The sequence below is a fragment of the Tympanuchus pallidicinctus genome, unplaced genomic scaffold (genome assembly GCF_026119805.1).
Source record: "Tympanuchus pallidicinctus isolate F22 unplaced genomic scaffold, pur_lepc_1.0 scaffold35, whole genome shotgun sequence".
Taxonomy (NCBI): Eukaryota; Metazoa; Chordata; class Aves; order Galliformes; family Phasianidae; genus Tympanuchus; species Tympanuchus pallidicinctus.
In genome coordinates, this window is record NW_026294753.1 from 502,553 (window position 1) to 523,059 (window position 20,507).

The 20,507-nt window shown below is 44.1% G+C and overlaps 1 protein-coding gene and 1 non-coding gene across 10 annotated transcripts in view; both read right to left on the reverse strand.

Annotated features, from left to right (window-relative positions):
- Nucleotides 1–20,507, reverse strand: part of PUM1 (pumilio RNA binding family member 1) — a 67,425-nt gene that overhangs the window by 17,039 nt on the left and 29,879 nt on the right. For 6 of the 9 annotated variants that reach the window (XM_052699054.1, XM_052699055.1, XM_052699047.1 and 3 more), the window contains 8 exons: nucleotides 19,822–19,988; nucleotides 18,758–19,028; nucleotides 13,478–13,571; nucleotides 11,993–12,109; nucleotides 6,728–6,879; nucleotides 4,389–4,527; nucleotides 2,645–2,788; nucleotides 1,399–1,695 (listed from right to left, as the gene is read on the reverse strand). In XM_052699054.1, coding sequence (XP_052555014.1) covers nucleotides 1,399–1,695; nucleotides 2,645–2,788; nucleotides 4,389–4,527; nucleotides 6,728–6,879; nucleotides 11,993–12,109; nucleotides 13,478–13,571; nucleotides 18,758–19,028; nucleotides 19,822–19,988 — 1,381 coding nt within the window. The remainder of the gene's footprint in view (nucleotides 1–1,398; nucleotides 1,696–2,644; nucleotides 2,789–4,388; nucleotides 4,528–6,727; nucleotides 6,880–11,992; nucleotides 12,110–13,477; nucleotides 13,572–18,757; nucleotides 19,029–19,821; nucleotides 19,989–20,507) is intronic. The other 3 variants (XM_052699052.1, XM_052699051.1, XM_052699050.1) reach the window with 2 other exon arrangements.
- Nucleotides 8,377–8,457, reverse strand: LOC128088574 (small nucleolar RNA SNORD103/SNORD85). Its single transcript, XR_008210299.1, has one exon. It is a non-coding gene; the product is annotated as a small nucleolar RNA SNORD103/SNORD85 (small nucleolar RNA).

A 20,507-nucleotide genomic window follows, 5' to 3' on the forward strand; every position in this document is an offset into this window, starting at 1 on the left:
CAGCAAGTATTTTGCCTTCTGGGTGCAAGCACTTGCATTTTGCTTCCGAACCCTGAAAAGAAGGGTTTGTACACTTCACAGGGCTTTTCCCCTCAGTGTTTTGCTTTGTTTAAGGGAAGTTATTTGATCTCCCAACAAGCACTGCCTCATATTTGTTCTTTGGGCATCAGAGCTAAATCAAATCCACCGGGAGATTTCACCTATTCTTTACTTAAGAGCATATATAGCTTCGTGTACATTTCCTTGGAACCCTCCTTCTCACCTTTCATTACATTAGAGAACAGCTGAGGAGTCGCTTCTTTTTTTACTTCTGTTTGCATTTATTTATTGAGATGGAAATCAGAATTTAAGTTAAGCACATAAAAACATTTTGGAGAGTTTTCATTTATAAGAAATAAAAACCTCCTCAAACACACTTGAGAAATAATCATTTTTGCATTAAAATCTCGTTTAATAGTAGAATTGTTAATGATTGTAATGAATTAATCATTTTTTTCCCATGACTGTACATAACCTCTAGAAGCAACAGCGTCACATTTTTGTTCATGGATCAAGGGAAAACAAGCTCGTGCACCTCAGCTTTGCACAAACCAGTCACCGAATTCAATTAGTCAAATGAACTGGAATGCAAGAAGTGAATTCTGCATCTACTTTAATTCAAGATGGTTCTCATTTTCAGGCTGGGATTAAGGAAAATATTTAGAGTAGCCTTCAAACAAAGCAGCGACTCGATTCGGGGGCACTGCATCTCTCGGCCTCTTCTGAAGGACGGGGCTCTAAAGGCACGCTTTGACTTGCCCTTCAGACTGATGAAAGCAGCAAAGTCCAGGACGTAATTACTACCTCTAAGACTAAGCAGCAATTAAAACAATTGTTCTACTTCAAAAATAAAATCAATTAAAAATAAAAGGAAAAAATCTCAACCCACAGACATCTTTCTGGTTTGGTTTTATTCTGAAAAGAATCATCGTCTCCAACTGCCCTACGAGCAAATCAAAAGAAAGTTTCCGTATTTCTTGCAACCACAAGTCCTGGGTTCTTCTGGGCTGTAAGATAGAAACAGTGCCCAGAATAAAGCGCAGAAACCACCTTCCTCAAGCCACCAGAAGCAAGTTCCTCAGCCACTGCTGAGTAAGAGTCAGCACACAGTTACCCCTGCGGAGCCGATTCCTGCCAGGCCAGTATCTCCACCAAGCACATGCAACTAAAGGCGAGGTGACCCAAAGCCGTTCAACAGCTTTATGTGCAGCAGCAAAAGGATGTCTGACAACGCGTCAAATGCACGGAAGACATTTAATGTATCATCTCAAGGTATTCTCTGCTGAAAGAAGTCTCATCAGAACGCAGTGTGCATTTTGAAAGCCAAGCAGCTCCCAGTGAAGCAGCCGCAGCTCCTACCTGCCGTCCCGAAGCCTCCCAGTGCAGACCCCAGCGTGGCACCGAGGGAGCTGCTGCTCCCAAAGCCCAGCGAGGTGTTGGCAGGCTGGGCGGAGCCCTGAGAAAAGAGGGAGCTGCTCTGGGAATTGCTGCTGAGTGAGTTGTTGCCATAAAACGAGCTGGAGGCCAGGTTGTTGGTGGGCTGCTGCTGCGGCTGAGGCTGGGGCTGCTGCGTTCCCAGGGGGCGGAAGGGGCCGTTGGTGGTTCCTGCCAGGCCCCCAGCAGCACCGTTGGCTGAAGCTGCTGCTGCTGCAACTGCTGTAGAGAAAGTAATGGGAAGCAGAGTTTGAAAAATCCATTTTGTATCTGGGTTGGAAGTCAAGTTTCATCACGTTCCTCTTATTTCCTATAGATTTTTTTCTTTTTTTTTTTTTTTTCCTCAGGATGAAAATCTCCCCCTCACATCAAACTCTTCAAACACCTCTTTACTCTAAACCTGTGCTCCTCCATCAGGCTTGCGTGGAGCCACCGAATACCAAAGTGTAAAATTATTATGACTGCTGTTTGTATTATTACAGCTACGTGGATCAAACAAGTTCCCTAAGATCCGAGATCCAATATCTCAGGCACACACTTAGTGCCAGCCAATCAAGGAACCTGTTTAGAAATAATCAGTGCATGAAACCCACTCCTGCAGTGCTAAGAACATCAAAACCAAATACTTTTGTTTCCAGCCGGTTCCAAAGCAAAAGAAAAAAAGCAAAATAAACCAGAGCTACAAGGAAACAATTTAAAAGCCCATTTCATAATCTGTTAGCAACACTGGTCAGGAATGCTTACACACAGATTCTTGCTTGAAAAATTGCTTTTAAACCTTGAACTCCCAAAACAACCCCAACAAAATCCAAAACAACTTGTGGCAATGACCAGGCATATAACATTTTATGTAAGCAAGGCTCTCATTAGGGAGTCTGACATAGGCTAATGCCCTTTATTGTGTGGGAAGCTGAGTGTCAGCAGACCAATTGGGATAACTCACAAAATTCAGCAAAATGGCGCCGTCTGTGCTACGCTGCCTCTCAGGGCTATTCCTCAAGGCTCAGCTCACGAGTCCAGAAGAAGCTCTCAACAAAATCCCTGCAGTGGATCTCAGTGAGGGCAAGTGAGTCATCATTGCCAGAAGGGCACAGAGGGGCTCAGTCCCGCTCCCTGGGGATGGAGGCACTGTGGTGGGAGCACGTTTCCACCTGGCTGGGTTGGAACTCACCTGCCTGTGCTGCAGAGGAGCTGATGATGACTGGCGCAGGGGCCACCAGGCGCACGGGAGCCCCCAGGCCGTTCCTGGCCCCCGCATTCACCACGAGAGCACCAGTTTGGTCATAGTAGGCAGCAGGAGCCAGCACAGGGTACCCTGGAGAGAGAAATGACAGCACACAGTGAGGTGACGAGCAGCACAACATGTGGGCACAAACAACTGCATTTGGGTAACATTTCTAAATGAAAATCACAATGGTAAAGGAGAAAAGCAACAACAATTTTGATTCTTGCGAAGCGAGTTCTCTGCATTAACCACCCACAACTTCCACACTTACATTTCTACCTCTAAGTCTTTCAGTTAAGGAAGAATTTTTTTTTTTTTCCTCCCTGAAGCTCCTATATGCCCTTTGTGTAAATTCAGTTACCCAGAGGGGGAAAAAAAAAGTCTTAAAATACTACAGTGCTATTTCTTTTCCCTTACAAGTACAGCCTGTGCTGGCACACTCCATGTGAGCACACTGCGCTTCCATCTCTCCCACTGCATGTTGGAGCAGTTCTGTGTGCACACACAAATAAGGCAGAGAATTTCAAGCTATGTTCAAGATGTGCCTTTTGGAGATACCTATTTATAATAGAGCATTCTTAAATGCATACAAATACTCTTAAACAAAAAACATGCTTATGACACAAAGAGCAGCAAGCAGCAGTCCTTCCATAGCACACAGCTGCTCAGTTTAGGTACTGGGTACCAGCTATAGCATTTTAGACTAAAATACTCTACAGACACAGAATAAAGAACAGCACAGGAAAAAAATGAAGTCCTTCCCTATACTGGGGTCACAAAGAGGAAAGTGTTCTGTGAACGTTTTGAAGCTATAGCCTCCAGAATCCCAACAGCACAGACTCAAGTCCACAGATTACTTGAAAGCAGGTATGCTACAGCTCACTTTGTAACTGAATACAGCAACATTCTTCTTAAGCCTTAATAAAAAAAAAAAAAAAAAACCAACAAAAAAAAAAACACCACACTAAGCAGCCGTGTGGCACTTCCAGTAAGCAGACCTGAGGCCAAAATAATTCTCTTTGATTGCATCTGACCAACAGGACATACTTGCACGTTATTCAAAAGAACACTTACATCTGCACTTTGTCATTACAACAGTATTTTGCATAACCAGTGTCAGAAGCATCTGCACCACACCGACTCATGGATCAGAGCTAAAACCCACGCAGCACTTCTCTCCTGCAAAATTGTAACAGAACTCTGCTTTTGCCTCTTTTTCTTCTCTAAGCCATTAGTATTTATCTGGAAGAAATTATGAAGGGGAAGTCCTTCACCTGTTAAAATCAAGCAGGGATGGGCAGACAAGGCTAATGGACAGTACTAAGACATCTCAGAGGTCTCAGAATAAAAATCACATAAGGTAGCATGAACCACAGAAAATCATGGAAGCGACTTTCAGTAGGAGCCATCAATTTTGGGTACGCAATTAACGCATCTGTACAGCTGATAACATTTGCTCCACCTGTGATACAGGAATCCAAACCCTGCTTTAACTTAACACTGCACTGGTGGTTATGCTGTGTCTAACAGACTCTCCAAAATGCCCTGCATACCCACAGATTAAAACCATGAAACGCTGTAATAAAAACAGAACTGATGAATGCCAGGCAAATGTGACACCATGCAGAGACTCCAGCTGTAACCTTCTTGGATCTCACTGGACAAGTCACAGCCCTCCCAGGCTCCCTACCTGGCATTCCTGCTGCCAGCCCTTGTCCAAAGGCAAGGGCAGAGTTGACGGCGGCAGCAGCCACCAGAGGATCAGTTTGCTGTCCCTGCTGGTTCTGGTTTGGGGTCAAAGGACGCTGACTGGCTCCTCCACGTAGAACCTGGAGAAAACAGGAAACGGGTCTGGTTACACCAACACCCAGGAATAAGCCACAATAACCACGCTGCAGGATCCAGCAGCAACATAAGCTGCTAGTTCTTGCACACAGTGGCAGCTGTGTCATGACAATCCCTCTCAACTCAGAGCACAACTGCCTTCACCACCAAAAGCATCAGCACTGTTTCCAATGGGTAAATGCCTAAGACTCAATTTAAATAACACACCCTTCTTCAAGCTTCCCAAGCATAATCTCAAAGAGCTTCAATTCTTCTATTCTCAGTTTCTTCTGTTCTCTTGACATACCTTCAGTCCTCATCCTCCATTAGAAGCCTCTGTGAGCCATCTGTCCCACTAGAGATAACGTTTGGTCTCTGCCACAAGAGCACACTGGAAGCCCACTTATGCAGAAACCTTTACAGACTTGAGAGCTGTGGGCTGATGACATGAGGTGACACAGGTTTTTCCAAACTGCCATCCACCTCAGAAAACAGTGACCCACTGACACCACACTTACTCACTGGAAAGAATGACCAGAGATCACACACAGCCTTTTCTACGTGGCTCTTGTGGTTTAAGCACAAGTTGCTCTGAAAAGGGAAGATGGCAAACTGACCTTTCCTGTAATTACCTGCGACAGGCTTTGTCTGCAACAGCCTTTTACTCAGTGGTGATGTTAGAGCCTGCAGCCACTTGTGAGGTCAGCTCATTAGAAGAGCTGTCCTTTGGTACTCAGCATGCATTGTTGCAAAAATTAACATTGTATTGTCATCGGATAAAGCTGTGAAAAGCAACCAACTGCTTTGCTGGGCGACTGGGGGAGGATATTGAAGCTAACAGACCTGAGACATATCCCAGAGCTAGCTACTGCTGTCAAAGCCTGGACGTGAACTCTTCACCTCTTTACAGCCTGGAAGCCTCACAAGCTGCAGCTGCTTGGTAAGCACCCCGTGCACAGGCACTCTGCAGAATGCAGCTGATGGACGACGTGCTGCAGAAAGTGAAGCGCTGGCAGTTTTATAAATACACTATTCCTCCTAAGATGTTGTGAGCACCACAGACTGTCCACACTCATCACTGTATTTCTAAAACATTCGCCTCAGCACTTCTCCAAAGGATTTCATCCAAAAATGTACACTTATCTTCTTACAGACAGAAAGTCTGCATTAAAAACAATACACGTAATCCGCACTCATGCCTGCTTTGTGGCTACAGAATAATGAAAAATATCATAAAGGCTACTGATGATTGATAGATATGCTTTAATAGCTTAAGCCTTTGCAGAAGCTCTCTTTGCACGTACCTACTTAAAGGGGAAAGGTTCCCAGTCTGAATGCCAAAGCACAATGTGCCACACTTCACTCCATTTACCTGCGTGCACGGATGTGTGCAGAAGGTCTGTTAGCACACTCCTGTCAGAGACCTGCCAGGTGGGGAGGTTGATGATTAACTTTGTCAGGAGCAAAGCATTCTCCTTCTGATCACTGGTCCAGAACCACTGATGTGAAACATCATTGCTTTTCTTATCTGAAAAGGCCTTAAAATACTACATAATCTTTTTTAGCTTCAGAGTTTTGCTGTTTTGTTGTTGTTGTTGTTGTTTATTTTTTAAACAAAAGCTAATAAACGTAGTTGTCAATTGCAATCTTCTCTAAGGCCTGAAATCTCAAAAGCACAAAGGCCAGAACGGAAGGCTCTGCATCTCCTCCCTTTTCAGTAGGATAATAAATCCATTTTGTATCCAAGAAGGAACTCCCGTGGGACAGCAGCTGACAGTACTGCATTAACCCAACTTCAGGAGAGGAGCAGTGATTCATCCAGACATCAGAGCAGGAAGCTGTGCAGCACAGCCAGCCGAGGAACAGAAGCCCCAGTCCAGCTCACGACATCTGTCCAACAGACCCTTCTTTCAGCTCAAAGCAGAGTACATCCACACACACATCTAGTGGGAGCACAACCCAAAGAAGGACAGCAGGGTGACCCTAATCCTTCTAGCATCTGACTTCATGGATTTACTGACCACTTACTACATGCCACTTAATGACACGGAGTATTGGACACATTTTCATCTTCTCCACAGCTTTCGCATGAAAACAGATGAAAACACATGAATACAGCCATGACTTCCACTCACACATCACCAGCACATGCTTGCTAATAAATGACTGTACGTTATTTCATGTGCCAAAGCCCCACCTACATACCTGTTGCTGGCCCTGCTGGGTTTGCTGAGTGGTCTGCTGATTTGCTGAGTTAGTGGCAGCAGCAGCTGCTGCAGCTTGCTGCTGGAAGAGGCTGGCAGGATAAACTCCCCAGGGTGTAACTCCGTAGTACTGGTGAGGGACAACTGCAGGGCCTGAAACACAAGAGAACTGGTGAGCTTCTGCGGTGTCACCAGCATTGCACAGCAGTCACCAAAAATATCTGCACACTGTGTTTGATTTTACAAATCTTAGTTCAAGGTTACCAGCTTTAAAGTCCTTCCAAATAGGAAGGGATTGCGCTATCTGTAACATTCATTTTAAGAAAGCTTATTAGTCAGAACTGAAAGTTTCACCTTTACTTGGTTTTACCTTAGCTGAAGTCCAGTCCTGCTGACAGTGATCCTGCTGAAACTCCACATTTTTATTGGTGAGCCTTAATTTTATAGGGAAGCAACGAAACTTTTTACCTCTAACATAAACAGAAGGAAATGTCTCAGAGACACTGAAGTCTCCCCTAATCTTAACACTTGAGGCTCAGTAACATCCATCATTTAGCTCCCAATAAATACAGTATAAAATAACAACCTTTCTTCGCAGCCAGACAGCATCAATTCCCAAGTGTGAAACGCTGTTCCTCCAGCTGCTCACTCCTACCATGTGTTCACAATCCACCACAAAACAGCCCAGAAGATCCCCTATCTTTCCACACCCCACCTTCCTTTAACTGCTGCCTCCATTTAAGAGTTGTTTTTTTTTTAAATAAGTAATTATCTTGAGAGAAGAACAAAGCAAGCACTGTGCTTCATCAGCGCTCAGGGCACTGTACGCTTCGTTGGGTGATGGAAGTGTATCCTTAAATAATCTTGGTGTCACGGCACAACATGGAAGAAGAGATGAGCCCTTGGCACTGAACAGCACAGACCCTGCCACCACCTGTGTGAATCCAACAGTATTTTTAATCTCTCTGCTCCGTATCTTTTGAAAAGGTCACCAGGAAAGTATTTCCTTTGCTCTTCGAATACAACACCTATCCCAGGAGTTGAAAAGCACTTCCCTGCTGTAAAAGCACCTTGCAGCATGACAGCCTAAAGATAGAGCGCTGCATATTGGACAGACAAATAAACAACTATTTAGTGAATTTGAACCACAAAGTTGGTCTTCAACAAAGCAAAAAAATAGCTTCTATTTTAGGAGTTAACATTTCAGTTCTAACCAAGTCGTTCATGTAGTGCTGTTAGTTAGCTCAGTAAGTCACTGCGAGAACACAGCTAACAGCACTCCGTTTGACCAAAGGAGACACAACCTGCTCCTATTCATTTAATACAGATGCCAAGAGCTGGGGTGCTCCTGCGCTCAGGAGAAAACTGTCTGCAAGGTTTTAGGCAAGGAATGAGTGTCTGCCTTTGCCCTTGGACTACTGAATACCCTTTACTTGGGCAAAATTCAGGCATGGCCCTGGGTTATTTTAATCTCAATTTTAATTATCAAGTAAGCAGAATCTAGAAGTTTTTCTTTTTTTTTTTTTTTTTTTCTAGTTAGAGATTGCTCATCAGATCTGCAGAAGCCTGAGGTGTTTAGAAGGAGAGGAGACAAAGCCTTTGAAGTCTGCAGGCAGCGGGGCTTAAAAGAGCTCTGCACATCCCTTCGAGCCCAGCTCAGCTGTGCACACTGTGAGGCTCTCATTACTGAACAGTGCTCTCAGTGAGGGCAAGTGTGTCATCATTGCCAGACCCGTAAAGACACACACAGTGCTTCTTTACTTCTGCAGACATCACACCTGCTTTTACACTTATTAAAGATGCACATACAGGAAAAAATAAAAGCTGCTTAGTGCCTTTGAAATTAAGTGTTCCCACTACTATGTCTCACACACACACACACACTCCTAAATACTCCTTCTAACAAACAATAAACGTGCCCCATCCCTGGAGGCATTCAAGGCCAGGCTGGATGTGGCTCTGGGCAGCCTGGTCCAGTGGCTGGCGTCCCTGCACATAGCAGGGGGTTGATACTCGATATCACTGTGGTCCTTTTCAACCCAGGCCATTCCATGATTCTAGCAGAACCAATGAAAGTACATTCATGGCACATTCCTCCCTTTTAGTCTCAGCCTTGACACTAACATCTCCCAATCAGAAAGCACAGCTGCAGGAACAGGACCAAATGGCACTTCCTGCCAAGGGTAAGGACGTGGTGACACCACAGTATCCAGAACCCCACGTCTGAAAATGAAAGTGTGCAAACAGGGACTTCACCAAATACTTACAACACTTGAGCTGATCCATGCAGAATTATCAGTACAGCAGCTGCAGACATCCAAGCGGGGTCTTCTCAGATAGGAAGTGGGAAATAGCTCAACTCCACCAACCCTGGTGCTGCCCCACGAAGCCCTGCCCTACAGCCAGCACAGACCCACACCAGGAGGGGCACCTGTGCAAGACACCACACCGCAGCCAGCTCCACGTGCTCCCCAGAGCCCCCAGGCAGCAGGTGTACCTGTTCCCAGCTCTGAGCTGGCTGTGCAGGACACAGATCAGCACCAAGTGAGAGGCTTCTAAGAAAGCCTGGTTTGAAAACAGAGCTCTGAACAGACTCTACCTTTAGTCTCGGAGCATTGTGTTTTTCCTGTATGCAGATTATTCCACCATCCACTTTTCTACAAAGAACAGAAATGCTTTTCTACCTATTATATCCCTCGGAGGGAACCAACATTTCTCGATTTGTCCTAAAGGAGACAAGATTTTTCTTTTTTTTATTATTATTTTTAATTGACATCTTTCTCAAATGACAGAAGTAATTTCATACTTCTTAAAGACAGCAGCATCTTCCCCGAGGACTGAACTCACAAGCTATTTTTCTCCAGCCTAGGAAGTCCTTCCCTCTATTCAAACGTGCTATTCTTTTAACTGTTGCTATTGTTGTGAAGAAAAGAGCCTTATCATGGGGCTGACAGTCTTATAATCATGCAAAAGCTGCCATAATGATACATTCTTAATTGGCAGAATCATCTCTGCCATAAAACACACAAAAGTTTCCACTCCTAAGAGTAACTGCGAACAATAGACTACCAACAAATCTCAATTCATTCCTTCCATCTCATTAACTTCTCCAAGTCTTCCCAATCTAATGCTGCCTTACAAATCAGGGAGGCCTTCTGTGGGTAGACTTGTAGCTCTAAACAGCTCAGTAGTTCCACATCCCTGCAATACATCACTCACTCTTAAGAGAGAAAAGGCTTTCAAAACTGAGTCTAGACATAAAAGGTGCCTTCACTCAAACAAACAGCCAGAAGTGAAGTCTGTTGCACTGCCATTTTAGCAGAGTCCAAAGCCCAACAAAACAGATGAAGTAACTCATTTCTCAGTGGTGCAATACAGTAAGCACACTGCAGTGAATTACACACTCTTTCTGTTGTTTTCAAGAGCCATAAAGTTTAAAAATTATTTAAAGAAGAGACTCTCATGCTAAGTTTGGGGAAGCTTTAGGCCTCCTAGGGGGTTTATTTCCTAGCTGCAATTTATGAGGCCTCCATCAGACATTCAGGCAGTTGCAGCTTCAACACTACTGAGAAACGGGAGAAAAAAAATAACTTGAGAACACACTTGTAACTGCTGCAGGATTTCCAGATGTGGTCACCTACAAAATCCAGGCAGTGACCTGCTGCTCCTCTAAACTTCAGTGTATTATTTCAGAATGAACACAAGTGTTAAAAGCACTATGGCGACGCAGAAAGGCCAACCAGAATCTTCTCTCTGTAACAGTTAATCACAAAGGGCACCAAAGCAGTCTTATCATGACTGGACCTGATATTGTTCTGGCACCCTCCTCTCCAGCAAGACCTGAGTAACACTGCCTCCGACATCGCCCACAGTGAGCTCAGGTCATTCATTCATTGCTACACTTTCCTCATCACATGGCAGCTTATCAACTCCTCGAAATATCCTTGTACTCTAACTCTTGGCTTTCCTCCACCCCATCACAGCCTCATCTATCTGCTCACAACACGTCGTTGCCCACACTTATCTTCCATTGTCATTACGCAATCAGCACACAAAATGCACAACAGCCAAAAAGTCCAAAGCCCACATCTTCAAACTACAAATTTAACTCTTAACATACTTCCATACGACCCATGAAAAAAATGCCACACAAGCTGCTCATGGTTACTACAATCCCATTTCAGAGCTTGACCTGACAGCAGCCCCCCAGCTCAGAAGCTAAGCAGCACTTATCTAACGGCTGTTAAACACAGCAACAAGCCACATCCCAAACCTACAATGGATTTTAGCAGTGCTGTGTTCACACGCAGCCAAGGTTTCACAGTCCCCATTTGGTACAAGCTCACAGCAGAAGAGATCTGCAATCAGCATACAAGCTACATCTAAGTGGAAGATAGAACAGTGTGTCGCCTCCACCAAAAAAAAAAACAATCATCACTCTGAACTAAGCTGTTTCTATTTAAAATTTAGCAGGCTCCCACTCCAGGTGGTAAAAGAAAAGTGAAGTATGGTATAAAAATATCTTCTGAAAGTACATTCTTCTTTTGCCCTGACTGCTTAGGCCAGAACTTTAAGGCATATGCAGCGAAAGTTCAACGTGCAATGTGCTCTTCTCACTGTCTGATAAGCTGTTTTACTGAGCTGTTATCTCAAGATACAACAACTTTGGCTATGACAGTTGGAAAGAATTTGGAAACTGATACACGAATGTTTGGGAGGAAGATCACGCACAAAGAGAAGAGCCACCATCTCTGCCTGCCATCTGGACAGCCACACATTCCTTGCAGGAACCCTGCAGCAGATCTGGGGTGTTTTTACCGACAGAATCTAAAAAGCATCAATTCTTCAGAAACATCCAGTGAAAGGAAGAGATATCACAGCATGTGCTGCACAGTATATCAAGCTAGAGCAGCAAAAAGATACAATAATTACTGGTAGGAAAACACATCTTCCACCTTTTCAGTATTTACAAAGTGTATTTTCAAAAGGTATCTTTCAGTACTACCAGCTACCAAAACATCCCAAACACATGACAGCATTTATCTGTAAGCACGTCATTTCATACTTGCTCTGTTGTTCATCCTCAACAAAGAGAATCTACAGCAGGCGTTATACAGGAATTATCAGCCCTAATCTAAAGAAAATAAAGATTTCCAAGACAAACACTTTAACTCTGCAAGGATATACATTCTACAGCGATCACAAAGGACTAATGATTAAGTGCTGCTACCAGTCAGGAGCACACAGACAAGTGGAAGCACCTCACCTAATGTGGCAGCTGCGGCGAGCCCGGCTGCGTACGGATCCGTCCCTGGAGGAGCAGCGCTGATGATGTACGGATTGGGGACAAAGGCAGCAGGAGCCAGACCTGCTGAAAACACACCTGTCAGTAAAAACAAACTTGACTAGAACTGAAGCCCTACTGAAATACCTCCAGCTGTCTGGCTGGGGACTCGACTGACTGAACACTGCGGAACAAGGGCTCACGTTGTTTTAGTATTTTCAGGCTTTTTATTGGTTGTTTTCCCTGTGCTTCCCAGTGTTGTTACAACAACCTAGTGAGGATATAATTTACATTAAAAAAAAGAAACACTGGATTCCAAACCTGCAGTGCTGCATTAAGAAGGCTAAAGCGGCACGACAGCCTGCATACAGTATAACAGTGACATACAGTACCTGTGAACTGCTCAGGTATCTCAGCAGTGCAGATACACCCTTGCTGTTTAAGTGGCTATTAACACCAGTTAGATGTTAGCATTATCTAATTTGCTTGTTTTGATGAGTAAGTTATCAATTTTCCCTAGTTTCTGAGTGCCATGCCATGCCGTTGTAGCAGTGCTTCAATTTGTGAGTCTGGAAGGAGCTCAGGAATGCATGGACAACATCATGGCGTGCTCTTAGTGTCTCTGCAGGCACTATCTTTCTCCTCAAGGTACAGTTTAATCATTAGAGAAATTATTGGGGGGCGGGAGGGGGTGTGGAAGATGATAAAGGTGAAAGAGAATAAGTCAAGAAGCCAAGGAATTTTAATTCAGGTCCATCCCTGATCTCCACTGAGTGCATAACTGCACAGCACAGAGCTGACAGAACCCCACACAATGGGCTTTTAGGTTCCAAAAACTACCCGCCAATTTGCCTCCTGTACTAAAAACATTTAACCCTGAGATTGTTCAGCTCTAATCATCCAGGAGCAGCCCTTCCATCGGTCTGTTACTCTATACAGAGTACCCAAGTGCTTTCCTCCCACTTAATCCATACTGCTTTAATATTACAGATCATGCATTTGCATAAATTACAGCTTTAAGTTAAATTCAGACCCCAAGCAGCCTAAAATTCTACCTTGTGCTAATTTAAACATAGACTGTCAAGTAGAAAACACATTCAGGTGTACACAGGATTTACATGTCTTCCTCATTTCAGTGCAGCCAATTCACACCTGACTTGGAGCAAGCAAGTACTTCAGAACGCTCCCACTGCTGGGAGTGCTGTTCAGCAAAGTAAGTGTGTGTCACTCCTCCCAGACACCACTGCTCTGGAGCTTCTTGCAACTGTACAAGGACTTTTTTTTCTCCTGGACTTTTCAAGTAGTCTTCAGACACTGTTCTTCTCTTTATGGTTCAGGTACTTACCAGTTGGAAAAACACATCTAGGATTCTCTAAAACCCACCAACTCTTTCTCCCTGTAGTCTTCCCAAAATACTCTGAGGACTAAGAGACCACTAGAAAAAGGCAATGTAAATACTAGGCTTACCTATGTGAGGCTGATGGGCAGCTGCCAATGCATACTGCTGCTGCTGGGCTGCTGTTAGCTGCTGAACAGCAAGTGCATTCGGTCTTTGGAACAACTGAAGGGACAAAAGAACAAATACGGTCCTTTATTTATGCACAAAAATCAATTTAAAAAAAAAAAAACAACAAAAGATTCCTCTACTTTTATTCGCACAACTACCGACACTCCTTTTTAGCAGGAAACATTTCAAAAGGAAATTTAAAACAGTACATTTGAAACCAATTGCCTGTGATGATCCACTTAAAAAGAAAATATTTCTCAAGTACAGCTAAATCCTACCCACGGTTCTTCTGCCGTTCTCTGCACAGTTGCCCCAAGGCCCTGCCTCCCCAGCTTCACACACACACACAGGATCACCAGGGGCTGCCACAGCTCTTGTAGAGCCTGAGCACCACCAGCTATGTTGAGAGCACTGCTGCATCAGCTGGCAGCCTGGGCTGCTTTCACAGGTGTTCTGAAATGGGTCGTGGGACAGCAGGCAGAGGGGAAAGCTCCCATGGGAGAGATGAAGCTCTTAGGATAAATGCAGGAGCTCACAAACCCTCAGATACATGAGGGAGAAAATGCTTTTTTCCTCTACTTTCTAGCCTCCAGCATTATCTTATGTAAAACAAGGCAAGCAGCACGTATTCTTTGACCACAGACAGAAACCAGACCCAGGGACTTCTTGGTGAAGTCATCCAAAGCACATCCAGGCTTGCCAACTTACAGTTCGCTCCAGTCTTTGGGAACAATGTGCAGCGTTACTGAGAACAGTCATTCTTAATATGGAATACCACCAGTCTTTAAAAGAACATGCCCTTTTTTTTTTTCTGTTCACCCAGACTCTTACTAAGCTCACTTCCTGTGCCAGAGATGCCTCTAAGTCAATGAAACACTCCCTGAATGACAACATTAGCACACCATTGTTCATCTCCAGTAAGAACACTGAAAATACATCCTGAAAGCCACCCTAAAAATTCTCAGGAGCAACGTTCCTCCCATTTACTCCCCAAAGTGATCTTTTCTGAGGTGTGAATGACTTCATAAACCACTGTGATAGATGTTTTCTCTCTGCAATTGCTTGGGGAAAAAAAAAAAAAAAAAAAAAAACCCAAAAATACCGGTGCCTAAATGCTATACAATTTTCACATCTATTATCCCTGCCTTCCTTTCAAAGTCCCAACCAAGACAACCAAAGCTTCTGCTGTCAAAAGCAACAATAATAATTCTGCCCAAATTTCTGGCAGAAACCTGCAACCAACAAGAAGCAGAGAATCGTTTAGAAAGTGAGATGCAATTATAGGCAGACTGTACTTAGCTCTCCTAAGAACAGGAAGAGGAGCTGTGTTGTTTAAGCAGAAAATATGAATGAGGACAGGTGACAGCCTCCATCCATTTTCTTCTCTTTTTTTTTATCGGTTCAGAAGGAGAAACAACGCGCAAAGATCACGAGGTGGAAACTCAGTACTTGGGGATCACAACCCAGTCACTGCTGCCTTCCTACTGACTGCTGACCCCTGGAGGTGCCCCTGTGCACAGCTGAGCAGCACCATAGCGCTCCTTTTGGGAAACGCACCACACATCCGCAGGGATTTCATCACCTCCCTTGTTCTAGTGGTCTTCACACAGAAAAAAGCACTCAGCGATACCTGATGCGTATATAAAGTTCTCTGCTATACCGTTAGCAGCCAGATCAAACGGTGTCATTGCTTAGCTCAATAAAGCATGCACATCACATACAGCAACCTATGGGATGTGGACTGAAGGATCCTGGCTCTGTAGGAGCTTTCAGCAGCATGTTCTCAGCTCAGTCAGCAGAACTATCAGTTTAGAAACAAAACAACCCCAAACTGCTGCAGCAATGAACAATGAGCCTGGTTTCCCGCTCCACTGATCTCAGTGATCCATGCATTCTAGCTTTCTTCTGCTACAAACACTTCACCCACTTCCACACTCTTGCACCCCTGGCTCAGCTACTCCAGCCTGCTGGGCTGCACTGTGCCGCAGCAAGAAGCAGAAGCAATGCTACATAACCAGTCGTCGGTCCAAGGGGCAAGAGAAACATTTACCTTCCCTGAAAATAATGTTTTAAGTGCTCAGAAATTACTGGGAAGATTTCCACATCTCCCAACTGTATCCCAGGGATTCATTTTTTAATTACTACCAGCTACTCCATGCACGAGTATGTTCCCCCACTGGTTTTTATTTATTACTATTATTATTGTCTGCTTTCCCTCCTGTTCGCAGCTGCTCACTGTGAGATCTGACTTCCAGACCTCCAGTTCCACACCAGCTCTGTCTATTTGCCACTGCTGAAATGAGGGCACAACAGCCAGCACTGCAAATGGCCACTGCCAACAGCCATTAGAGTGCACCTCAAGGCTCAAAGAGGAAGACTGAACAAAAATGCTTTACCTAAAATGTAACAGATGGGAAGAAAAAGGGACAGGATGCCAGGGCACAGCACTTTCATCTGCCTCACAAATAGAATATCAGGAGCATCCCTCTTCTGCACCCTAATCTCACAAAGAAACCTGCAGATTTAGCTATGACTGCTTTCCCAGACATATTACTGAGCTTTCTTTAAAACCACATGCAAAGCTTTGGCCATTTACATTGTGCTGCACACAGGAGGAAGGGCTGGATTCCTTCCGTCTGTCTGTGGAAAGCCTCTCACATCCCTTTAAGTTGAAATGCAGTTTCCCTAAGCCTACAGCCAAGGCTCAACTTACCGTGAAGAAACTGTGTGAACAGCTAAAATGTTCTGCAGCTTTCTACTTTCTGTAACACAGAGAGGGGAGCAGAGCAGAATTTCAGGCTGTGCTCGGGCAGATAAATGCCACACAGCAATGGCAATCATCAGCATCACGCATTTAGTGGAAGCGTTATTAAGGCCTCAAGGCACTGCCTCCATCTGCTGACAGCACAGCCCCAGATTCCAAAAAAAATCAAAGGCTAAAGGTAAAACTCCACTAAAGATTTTTGCCATCTTATTCAGAAACCGTGCACTGAGTTTGGGTTAAACCACATCTGTATGGTGGCATCTGCTAAGTGGAAATAAAGGAAGAAAACTCTTCACAGGACTATTTTAGCCTGTTACAAATTACACTCAGTGTAACCTGCAAACAGGTGAGGTAGTTCAGGAGGATGTCAGCAGTTTGCACACACAGGTATGCAGCCAAAGCACCAACTGCAGTGTGTGGGACACAGAGGGAATTTCAAGGACCCAAAACGTCACAGCCTGTGTTACTCAGTTATGGGAACACTGCACAATTAGATTTCTGTAATCCAGTTGCTTCTGCAATATAAACATCTGACAACCACATCTAATCTGATTAGAGATAAGACCTTTCCTTCCTAATATTGCTTTTAGCTGCACTTAATTGCAATCCCTTCAAAGCATATGATGCTTCCCTACGGACCAAGAAAGGCATTATTAAAGAAGAGATCCTTGGTCCGGGATGCATCTTCTTCTGACAACAAGCAAATGGAAGAACACCCGTATGAAAGACGTGTGTCTTTTGAAGTGCAAGTCTTAACTGCAGATGCAGCAAATACTGAGAACCAGCAGCTGCCAGCCATAACATGAAGGAAATGGGTCCTCCTCTTTGAGCCAGCACACACTGCATTTACACCAGCGTGTACTGAGAGGGCACACGTGGCAGTGAAGAGAAATAAAAGCGAGTTCCTGTCTTTAATAGTACACTTACAAAAGCCTGCTGCTTGTGTTTGCTGTGGGTGTAAGCAGCTATTGCAACTAAGCTGAAATTTTTAAATAAACACATGCATTACACAGCCTATTTCTACCCAGACACTCTGCACACCCACCCAGTCCCAGCTATAGAAGCCTCAGAGCTCTGCAGCCCCATAGGCAGCCCGGAAAAAAGAGCTTCCAGCATGAGATTACAGTGAGATTGCATCAGCTCTGCATAGGTATGAACCTATCTGCTTCACACAGGAGAGACGGCTCTGCCTACAAGGCCATCCAGAGCCTGAACCCAGAGATCCATGTTGGCACACACGCTTTCCAGGCAGACTGCTCTGACAGATTTTTCTATTTCATTCATTTTACTTGTGAGGCTCAAGATGTGTTTATTTTAAATCCTATTTTTTAAAGGCTAGGAGAGAAAAGTAACTTGCAAATGAGCCTTAAAATAGAAAAGATTGCCAGACAAAATACAAATGACAGGCTTTACATCTCTGCAGTTATTTTCCTAAACCTACTATTTCCTTAAAAATCAGTTAGCTTAGCTCCAACAGTGTTTGAACAGAACAAGATTCTCTGTTTTAAGAAGCTGAAATACGCAAAGACAGGCACTTAGAAGTTCTACATCAGAGTAAGACAAAGCCTTGAAAATAGCTTTCTTCTTTCTCCTTTCTGAACTACACAGCAGCTATTTAGCTTAATCATTTTTAAAGATGTCCACCATTAACTACTGCAGCATGCTACCTAACAGAACAATTGAATGAACTGTAATGCAGTTATTTATATTGCTTTTAAGACCATAATAACTCTCTGAAGGTGGGCCTTTAGCATCAACGTGGCAACAGCCCGTCCTCAATACACAGCGCCGATCAGGCTTATTTTGCTGGAAAAGATCAGATATTCCAGGAAACTCAGGGCTGCTAAAATTCTCCTGCAATAAGCTACAACAAAGGATTTCACTCCTCTTTGAAGAATATTACACGCACAAAAGGAAAGCAATAAACATTTACAGTTGTTACCCCAACGAGCAGGAACAGGACAAGATTACAGGTCGATGGTTGGATCCTGGCCCAGCATTCAGGAAAGGCCAAACAGCAAGGCAAGGACTTGCTTTACCTGTCTGGGCTGAGCACTTTGTGCCTCTAATATGGGAGAAAAGGTCAAACAAACCTGCTGGGCTCAGATAAGCTCTGCAGTACTGGACTCCGATCACAGGCTTTGAGCCACGCTCAGTGAGAGCCTGGCCTCTGAGCAGCACTGCCCTGACCCCAGAGCTGAGCTGCAGCCCCAGGGTTAGACAGCCTGTAAGTCACTCAAAAGGCTCAAGGAGTTTTGCTAATCAGCACATTTTATTAGTTAAAAACTCTTCTCCACTGCACACTTACTTAAATGCTAGAAATGATCCATCTATAAACAGATGTATGGTGTAAAGAAACCATCCCAAGCCTTCGGCCATCCTGCCCACAGCGCAAGAGCCTGAGCTCACATCAACACCCTGAGACCTCCGGGGAGGAACCAGGGCAGCAGAGAAGGACCCTGTGCCAGAACTTTACCTGCTGCTGGGAATTGTAATCGAAGAGCCCCACGGTGGCTGCAGCTGAGTCCACAGGTACCTGGGTTCCAGAATAATCAAACTGCAGAGGCTCCATGCCAACGTGCTCCATGGGATCCAGGGGAACGCTTTGTGACTCTATGTTGGAAAAATCCTCCACGGGCTTGGCACCATTAGTACTCGCCAGCTGGGCTAAGCCCTCAGATCCATTCTGATTTGGACCCAGAAGATCTACTTCACTAGCAGAGTTCTGGCAATTACCAGGTGTACGGCTGCACAGAGAGGAAACAGGTCCATCACTAAGCATGTACATTCAGTGCTGCCACACAGCATCAGTTCAGAGCAACACAGTACGACTCACTAGAGACAATGCAGATGATGCTATAAAGGTTAAAAAAAAAAAAAAGAAATTCTAGGGAGCTATTCCAGATCCTCCTTTTACAAATTCTACAGAACAACCTGTGTAACTATTAACAAAGCTGTGACACTGCAGCTCACTTGAAAGCTTTTTGAAATAGCTGTCATGGCTTCCTACTTACTCAACATAAGCACTGAACTGAAGTGAGAAATGGTTCATCCCAATTCAAGGGCAAGCAGTAAACATCTCACAGTGTATTTGTTTTCCTTCTACAGTTCTAGGTGTCAACATAAGGCTCAGCAAGCAAACTAGCAAGAAACAGAAAGGCTTTCTCAGATTTTATCAGTAGCCCAAATTTCATCACTCGTGAGATGTGAGGAACAAGTGCAAAAACTCAACTGCAGTTTAGCCCAGCCTCTAAGCAGGGACAACACCTACAGCAGGTATTTTTCCAAAGCAGTCTCTCACAAAGTAGCTAACAACTGGTGTGAAAATAACATCATATAGTGCAGAATTAGGGGGCTCAGTACAGATCATCAGTTATCACCCACCTTCTCACAAGTGCTTTCCTATGTGCACATTACAGCATCCTTATGACACTGCTTAAGCCAGGTTTTTACTATTGCTCTCACAGCACAGAAGATTTTGCAAAAAATTTAAGTAATTAAGTGTGATGCTGATTAATTACTAATGCACGGCGCACATACCTGAAGTCTTTGACATCTGTGTCAATTCCGTTCTGCACAGGCAAACCGTTTGTTTTATCCATCACATCTCCCTCCTCCTTCAGATCTCCTAATTTATCGCCATCAAATGTGCCCTTATTTTTCTTATCCCCTTTGTCATTCTCATCATTCTCTGCATCCCTTGGCCCCTAGGCAAAAGAAACATTAATAAGCTTGAGTTTCAGATCAATTTTGCTTTCATTCCAAGATGTTAACAAATCAAAGAAACATGTCACAATAAATAAGTAATTTTCAAGCATTAGTTTTTACAAATAAAAACATAAAAAGAGCAAAATAGTCGATCACGATCAAAAGAAACAAGGGAATTACTTTTCATTTCATTCCAAAAGAGATTACATCTACCTCCTCAGTTTCTCCCATTTAGTAATTCAGAGCCTGACTCTACCACTCTAAAAACCCCATCCCAAAATTATTTTTAAAGAATATTTACTAAATACCTCTCTTTTAAATTGGACTCAAGGCACCCCAAAATCAATTTGGGAGCGTTAAATACAACAGCATGTACAAAGGTGCATAAACTGAACTAGTGCCTCTCCAAAAGGAAAATGTCCTGAACTGCAAGAGGGGACATTTAGTCAGACATCAGGCAGAAATCTTTACCCAGAGACGTGAGGCCCAGCCGTGCAGCCCAGAGCTGGGGGTGTCCC